Genomic DNA, 7,960 nt, shown 5'->3' with positions numbered 1-7,960 from the left:
GTGGGCTCCAGGACCTGCACCCAACACACCGGTTCCCCAAGACACCCTCTGCTGGGAAAAACAAAACAAAACAAAACCTCTCTAAGGGGCAGCTGGTCTGCACCCCAGAGAAGGCTGAAAGATAAATATCTGCCTCTCTCCTGTCTGTGGACAAAAGCAGCCATTTTGGTAGGGAGAGGCACCCTTTCAGCCAGGCAACGTCACCTTCACCCAAGCCTCTGCCGGAAAGGGTCAGAGACAGAAAATCAATAGGTCCTCCCACTTGGGGTGAGAAGCGGGGAGGTGGGTGGAAAGAATGAATCTGCCTGATTAAAGCAACTGATGCCCACGACAAGGGAGAGGCTAGGGAGAAGACCGCCCCCCCTTCCATCGGTGTCCAGCCGATACCTCCTGGTGTGAGCGGGCCTGAGGGGAGCTGCAGCAGGGTGGAAAGGGTCAGGATAGAGCCTGAGGGTTTGTGGATGGCTCTGAGACCCAGGAGTGGGCAGGGCAGAAAGTGAGCCCCTGCAGCCCTTCCTTGATGGCCAACCTACCTGCTCCCAGCAGTTCCAGCTTCCCTCTTCCTGGAAACACTTCCTACTGGGCCCAAAGGCTCAGAGCTACTGGGGCCCCAGACCCAGCTGGGCAAAAAGCAGGAGTGTTTTCCTTTCCAGGAAGCTCACGTCTGAAAGGCCTTTAAAGAGTCCCGGGAAGCCGCCCTTCACTTCACCCCCAGGCCCGCCGAGGCCCAGGAGAGGAGGACTTTCCTTAAAGACACACCATAAAGTGAATTGGAAGCAAACCTGAGTTAAACGACTAGAACTGGGCTGGTGAGATGGCTCAGCGGGTAAAGGTGTTTGCTGCCAAGCTAGATAACCCAAGTTCAGTTCCCGGGACCCACCTGGTAGAAGGAGAATACCAAATCCTGCCAGTTCTCCCCTGACTTCCACACTTGGGCGCACACACACACACACACACACACACACACACACACTTTTTTTTTTTAAGACTAGAACCGGGTAGGCAAGGAAAAGAGAAAGGAGTTTATCTTCAAGACTAGAGAGAGTCCGTGTTAGAAACACTCTGAACTTAATTCTCAGATGAGCTTTTGAAGGTTGAAGCCTTGGCTCACCAGGATTCAATTCTGATCTCTTCAAATGGGCTCTGATGCACTCACTGCCCAGCACTCTGGGGCTGTACACTCACTGCCCAGCACTCTGGGGCTGTACATCCCTGGAGGGGCGGGACGGGGGGGGGGGGGGGGGGGGGACGGGGGGGGGAGGGGGGAGGGGGGAGGGGGGGAGGGGGGACGGGGGGGGGGAGGGGGGACGGGGACGGACTGCCAAGCCAGCACCACCTCACTGGGCTGCCCTACAGAGAGCCTTTTTCTTTGAATTAAAAAAAAATTTTTTTTTTAAAGAAAAAGAAAAGAAAACACAAAAAACTCACAAAAAAACACAACACACAGTTAACCACCTGTCAGGGCTGAGGATACAATGAGGGCCTTGGAAAAAGAGCTTTTCATGCATGCGTAATATATTTGTTGGGCTATTCACTTAATGAAGCTGATCAATGTGATGGGAGACAATGGTCAAGTTAATCTATTTAGTAAAATGTTTTGAGACTTTCAGTCTACGACGACGAGAAGGAGGGGAGCCTTTGGCGACATTTTCATTTAAATAACACTCTTCTCTTCGGCTGCACAAGGGGTCCAGGCAATCTATGTGAATATAATTTCTTATAAACGTGTCTTTAATGGGTTTAATTCGCCCTCGCCAGCTGTTTTGGGAGCTGTTTTGTAAGAGCAAAACAAACGTTGCAGACCTGGAAAGCTAGTTAAAATTAGTTTCGGTCAGCGAGGCCAAGCTATATTTTCTAGAAACCATCTGCTTGATTGGCACAATAGAAGGATTTTCGAGGAAAAAGAGTGAAAGGGAGGGGAGCTAGAAACGGCTGGGCCCGCCAGTAGCTCCTTGTGGCCTATTCTAAAGGTGAGCCCCTTAGAGTTGTCTTAATAGAGGTTGGGGCCATGGTAAAGCTTTCTGGCCCGCGCCGGGAGCGCTCACTCCTCGCTCCATCACTAGTCCCAGTCAGCACTCTCTTCTCACTCCCCGCCACCCCCAACCGGAGAAGCCTAGTGGCGGGTGTAATCCCTGTCGTCGCCTCCCACATAGAGAACTGCCTGCCTCTCTCATCTACTGGCACTTTCTGTATGCTCCAGAGCCGAGGACCAAAGCCTGTGGAATCCGCAGCTTGCAAAAGGCTGCCTTAGGGCCCTGCGATCCGGAAGCTGTCTGTCACCAGAGCTGGGAAGCTTCTGGCTAGGTGGCCCAGGCTCCTCCGTCTGTACTCTCCCAGGTCGGAGCAGTCCGCAGAGAGTCGGGAGGTTGCAAAGGCATTTGGCTAGCAGGAAGGGACCCTCGGGACGGATTCTAAAGCGCTCCTCTGGCAGCTTTGACTTCTCAGGCCAGGAGCGGAGGCTGTATCTCCAGCAGCCTGTAGCTGCAGGCAGAGAAGGGCCTGACCCCAAACCCGACCTCCCACGTTCTCCCTCTCCGATCTTCTTTCTTTTGTTTTGCTTTTTGAGACAGTGTCTCGCTATGAAGCCTTGGCTAGCCCGGAACTCACTATGTATACTAGGCTGGTCTCGAACTCACAGAGATCCTCCTGAGTTTACTTCTCAAGTGCTGGGATTAAACCTTCTTTCCCTGGAAAAAGAAAAAGGTAGAGATCTCAACTCAGAATAAAGAATGGGAGTGATTTCTCCGAAATAAACTTGAAGATAACGACATTATAGTGAGTGTCAGGACTCACAAAACCCCTAGCGCTCAGGTCAAATGGCATTAGTCACAGGACTTAGGCGCGGCCGCCATGCGCGTGGCCCTCGGTGGCCACGAGTTTGAAAAGGCGCGTTCAGAAATCACTTTAAAGTAAGATCCGTTCCTGCAATTTTTTGCTTCCTTAGGATTTAATTTTGCTCTTTCAACAGCGGCCAGCCTCCCCCCACCCTGTTTTTCCTCTTTGTCGCCAGAGGAATTCTTAAGGGGTCCGTGTGGCTCAGCAAAGGGCGGACCTACCTTATAGTGAGTCAGGGCGGCCTCGCAAAGGCAGAGGTTTAGCTGCATTTGGGTTGTGGATAAGCAAAACTGTTTGGGCATGTGGAGAGGAGTCAGGAGCCTGCCAGGACAGTGAAAGCCACACCTCCGCGGAAGTAACCTTGGAAAGCCCAACCTCAGATCGATCTGCTCTCTAGCCCTTTCTCCCAACGGGAGAAACCTAAGGATTTCTGCTGGTAGAGGCTGAACTCCCATCATCCGGAGAGGAGGAAAGGCTTTATGCACAGAAACTCCAGCACCTGTAGTCACAAGGCTCTTCAGAATTCCCCAGCTGCTCCTGGCCTCCCATGAGGAGGATGAGGGTGAAGTAAGAAGAGGAGCAGGAAATAAGGGAGGGGAAGAGAGATGGGAGGAAAGGAGGAGTGGGAAACAGAATGAAGAAAAGGGAGGAGGAGGAGGAATTTTAGCCTATTTTGCTGAAAGACGTTACAAAAGAGGAACTTTGAAAATTCCTCAGCAGATCTGCCCCCTCGATCGCTCGCACAGGACCCTGGGTGCTGTCTTGTTTAAATGGCCACTTATTTGAGCTGCTCCTTTCTAGACAGCTATTCCTCCTGGGTTCGGAAACTCTGGAGTTTGGCCATCTTCAAGCATGAATTCAGCCAGAGTCCGGCCCAAACAACTTTTTAATTTGAATCAAGGGAGAGCTTTAGTGTGCTCCGTTCCTGGTTTAATGTGATATAAATTGCAGATGCACTTTCATGAATGGTTAAAGCATCGACATGGCGATCATCAACACAAAACGCCCCGAACAAAACCATCCAGAGAAATAAGGCTGGTTAATAAGATTTTTGAGAAAGCTTTGTGTTAAAAAGCGAAAAGGAAAAGCAGCTGAAAGTGACAGTTAGTTCATGGCTAATAGGATCAGGGCGGCCTGGCAGGGCTGCACACTTCTCTTTGGGGAGGGTTCAATCGCACTAAAGAAATGAATGGGACATTTAACACATCTGTCATCTCGCCGGGCCAGAAACCAGGCAATGGAGGCTCGGAGCCACTTCAGCCCTGGCCCAGGAAAGCCAAAGGAAGCTCACAGGGGTTCTGGTTGGAAAGGCTATTCTTAGAAGGAGACATTTTCCCCAATGTGTACCTAGATCTTCCAGGTAGTTTTCACACAGTTCTCCCCTACAGTGAATCCAGAAGCCTCGCAAATGTTCGAGAGTTAAGCGCCCAGCAATATCTGGAGTTTTGTTCAGACTTTCGAGGGTCCTGGCTTAAACAAAGAGTCAGAACGGTGAGCTTCAGTGCTCCTAAAGGTTGGAAAAAGCGATGCTGCCTGGTTTGACCTACCGGAAGGAAGAGCACCCTTGAGCCTTTCCCAGGTGGAATGGCCTGCCCAGCTTGGGTCCCAGGTTCTCCAAGGCTCCTCCTCCAAGGAACGTCCCTGCACTCTGAGCAGAGTCCCAACGAAGTTCTCTGAAACATGCACATTCTCTTTCTCTCTCTCTCTCTCTCTCTCTCTCTCTCTCTCTCTCTCTCTCTCTCCCTCTCTCCCTCTCTCCCTCTCCCTCTCTCCCTCTCAATATTTCTCTCTCTATTTCTCTGTCTTTCTCCCTCTCTCTATTTCTCTCTCTTTTTCTCTCTCTCCCTCCCCCCTTCCCCTCTCCCTCTCCTCCCGTTCCAGGTTATTGGGAGTTCGAGGTGGATGGGGTTACTGCTTCTGCGCCCACAAACTCTGAAATTAAACTATTCTCCGAAAACGAAAACAAAACACCACCAATACCAACTTCCCTCAAATCTCCCCAAACCGGTCGGAGTGTCGTCGGATAGCACCAGGGCTTCTATTTCCAAGTTTCCCGAAGTGTGAGAGAGGGACTTCCAACCCATGCTGCTTCTACGTTTGCTATTGAGTGAGACCAGAGACTTAGTATGTTTTCATGCTTAAGGGCTTGAAATTTTCCACACGGCCCCTCACACACAAGGGAGAGTTATTTTACCGATAGCCTGGAGATGTACTTCTATGAATATTTATTGATTTATTTTCTAGGCTCAGCAGGGGGGCGCAAATAAATTTAGTGCGTTCTTTAAATAATTCCTTTTCTATGAGGCAAGATGTCATCTGAAACTTCTAAATAGGCATTTAATTATCCCGGGTGTTGCTTCAGAACAAAAAGCCCCAGCGAGAGCTTTGGGGGCTCACTGTATAGTAGAGAGGCCGTCGATGCGCAGGGTTGATGCGCACCGGCCTTTGTTGCCGCCCCATTGTGCGGGCCATGCTTATGAAGACTAATCCAATCATAAATTGCGTCTCTGCACCAATCAGAGAGCCCGGAACCTCCCGCGAATGAAGCCCGAGTGGAGAACTTTGTTGAACTTCATTGTCAGAGCTGTCAGTTTTCAAAGCTCTGGAGCGGGCGGGCCCCTATAAAACCATCTCCTGGACGGGGAGAGCCACAGAGAACTCGCAGACGCCCAAGTAGGACGGTTACCAGGACACTGAGCCGAAGAGGGCACCACGGGAGGGGCGGGAAGCCAGGCGTTTGCCCTCCGGCCACGGGAAGAGGGGCTACTGCACCCGCCCGGCTCTGACCATGATGTTCCCCGGCCTCCTCGCGCCCCCCGCGGGGTATTCCAGCCTCCTGCGACCCACGCCCACCTTAACACTGCCCCAGTCCCTTCAGTCTGCATTTTCTGGCCACTCTAGTTTCCTAGTGGAAGATTTGATCCGCATCAGTCGGCCCCCTGCCTACCTGCCTCGCAGCATACCCACTACCAGCCTGTCACCCCCCAGGCAGGAGGCCCCCACAGTCCTCGCTGACTCGGGGACCTCGGACCTGGGCTCTCCGGGGCCCGGGAGCCGGCGTGACAGCTCTCCACAGACTGCCCTCTCCCCTGCCAGCGAGCCCACGTTTTTGAAGTTTGGGGTGAACGCCATCCTCTCATCCGCGCCCAGAAGAGGTAAGTGACAGCCAAGCCTTCGATCACATCCAGCGACCGAGCATCCTTCCGCTCAGTCCTTCACAAACGAGTTCCTCTGAGCTTGTTAGTGCACAGGTCCACGCAGGAACTCAGATCCCAAGGGCCAGGTCACAGATTATGAAATTTAGGTACTGAGGATTTAGGAGGAGGAAAAGCCTCCCAATGAACTTGAGCCCCGGGACCACTAAGCGCAGCTCCCCAGTCTGGCATGTCAGGGCGCAAGCGCTTTGGTGTCTGCGTTCCCGCCCTCAACACCTAGGAGACTTTTTTTTTTTTTTTTGCTTTAAACACAACATGCTTATTTAAACATGTTTGTTGTGTTGGTTTATATTATGGATGGATCTGCAACATCCCACCCCACTCACCCCCACCCTATTTGCCTAAGTCTCTGGAATGGAGAGGGTCCTAAAGGGGAGCTAAAGGGATTCACCCAAATAAGACAATGCTACACAAATTTATTTTACTAGGTGAATACGCCTGCTGCAGTGTTAATTATATCTTGTACGTGACGCGCCACGTAGTGATCAGGCACATGACCAAACTCTCCCCACCTCCCTTACTAGAAACATCGCCGGCTTTGCTGCAGAGCCCCCCTCCTAAGACGTTCGCCTTTCCTTACTTCGAAGGCTCCTTCCAACCCTTCATTAGATCCTCCTATTTCCCAGGTAGGTCTCTTTCGCGTTCCTTGCTCCAGGCGGGACAGCCCGCCCCAGTCCGGGTTCGTCACTCCCTGCCCCGAAGTCGTATTTCTCCGTCCACCCCTTGGGGTTACGCTCTGGTTCAGAGGTTGCGAGGCGTACAACATTCACGAATCCGTCGCGCCAATTTGATACCCCATTTAGCACAAGCAGTGACTGCTTGACACTACGCACCAATTCCCTGCTCTACAAATTAGCAAGAATTGTCATGGTCGGCATTTGAGGCGGTTCCCTTCCCGGCGAGGAGCTGTTGGCATCCCTTCACGCCGCCGTTTCCCACAGAGTCGGTGCACTTGGCCACCATTCGCCACAAAGGTCTCAGCACCGTGACCAATTGGCCAGCTCCTCCGGGCAGCCACACGCAGACCGGCCCTCGCCCCTCCACGCCGCCAAGAAACACCTACCAGCCGCGGCTAATTTCCCTTTAACACTCATTCAGGGCTGGGTGGGTTTTTTTTGTTTTTGTTTTTCCACCACACCGTGGCATGGCATACCCTCTTGTGTGGGATGCCTGGGGTCGCCCAGGGGTAGGAAGCAACGATCCTCCTGCGACTCTAACCTTCTCCTGCCAACCTGATTTCCCAACCTCGTATCTTGCCCGCGGGCTCTTTTTGAGAAAGAAGAAACAGTTGGCAGAATCCGGCACTGGGTACTGGTCCACAGGCAAAGCACCCTCAAAAGTTTTCATCCTGGGAATTTTCGAGTGTTCAAACGTCAGCTAGAACACTTTACAGCTGTTTAAAACTCAGAAAACCGGGAAGCCCTTAGATGGTGATGGGTGGGGGCTGGGCATGACCAGGACAGAACTCCCAATAACAGCAAAAGAAACTAGCGACGGATTTTTTTTTAAGGGGGGGGGGGAACTCCCCATCACCACCATTCAGGCTTTTGCCCACAATGGAATTTGCTCCTTTCTCCCGCGTCTCAATGGCCTAACAAAAACAACCCGAGCTTTATAAATAGCTTTTCGTGTCCATTTAATGTGAAAGATTGGGGGTAGAGAAGCCTCTGCCATCACTGCTCTCCCAATGGTCTCGGCCTGCAGTTGTGTTTAGCTTGAGTGTAAATCTCTTTTGTCCCCGTAATATATGGCTCTCGCTGCTTGTCCGTAGCCTTTTGCGGTTAGTTCATTACTACACAATTACCATTCACGCTTCGTTAGCGGCTCTGTTTCTTTTTGTTTTTCTTTTTCTCTCCCTTAAAGTGAAACTCTCCCCCTTTTTATAGCACCAATTCCCAGTGGGAAGCGGT

At 51.7% G+C, this 7,960-nt stretch overlaps 1 protein-coding gene across 1 annotated transcript in view; it reads left to right on the top strand.

Annotated features, from left to right (window-relative positions):
* Positions 1-5,623: 5,623 nt before the first annotated feature.
* The window catches only part of Dbx1 (developing brain homeobox 1), a 2,911-nt gene continuing 574 nt past the window's right edge, over positions 5,624-7,960 (top strand). Inside the window, exons 1-3 of the mRNA XM_059276331.1 lie at positions 5,624-5,990; positions 6,575-6,676; positions 6,796-6,920. Coding sequence (XP_059132314.1) covers positions 5,624-5,990; positions 6,575-6,676; positions 6,796-6,920 — 594 coding nt within the window. The remainder of the gene's footprint in view (positions 5,991-6,574; positions 6,677-6,795; positions 6,921-7,960) is intronic.

The sequence above is a fragment of the Peromyscus eremicus genome, chromosome 1, assembly GCF_949786415.1.
Source record: "Peromyscus eremicus chromosome 1, PerEre_H2_v1, whole genome shotgun sequence".
NCBI lineage: Eukaryota > Metazoa > Chordata > Mammalia > Rodentia > Cricetidae > Peromyscus > Peromyscus eremicus.
Note: the sequence above shows the minus strand (reverse complement) of the source record. Positions and strands in the feature narration are given on the sequence as shown.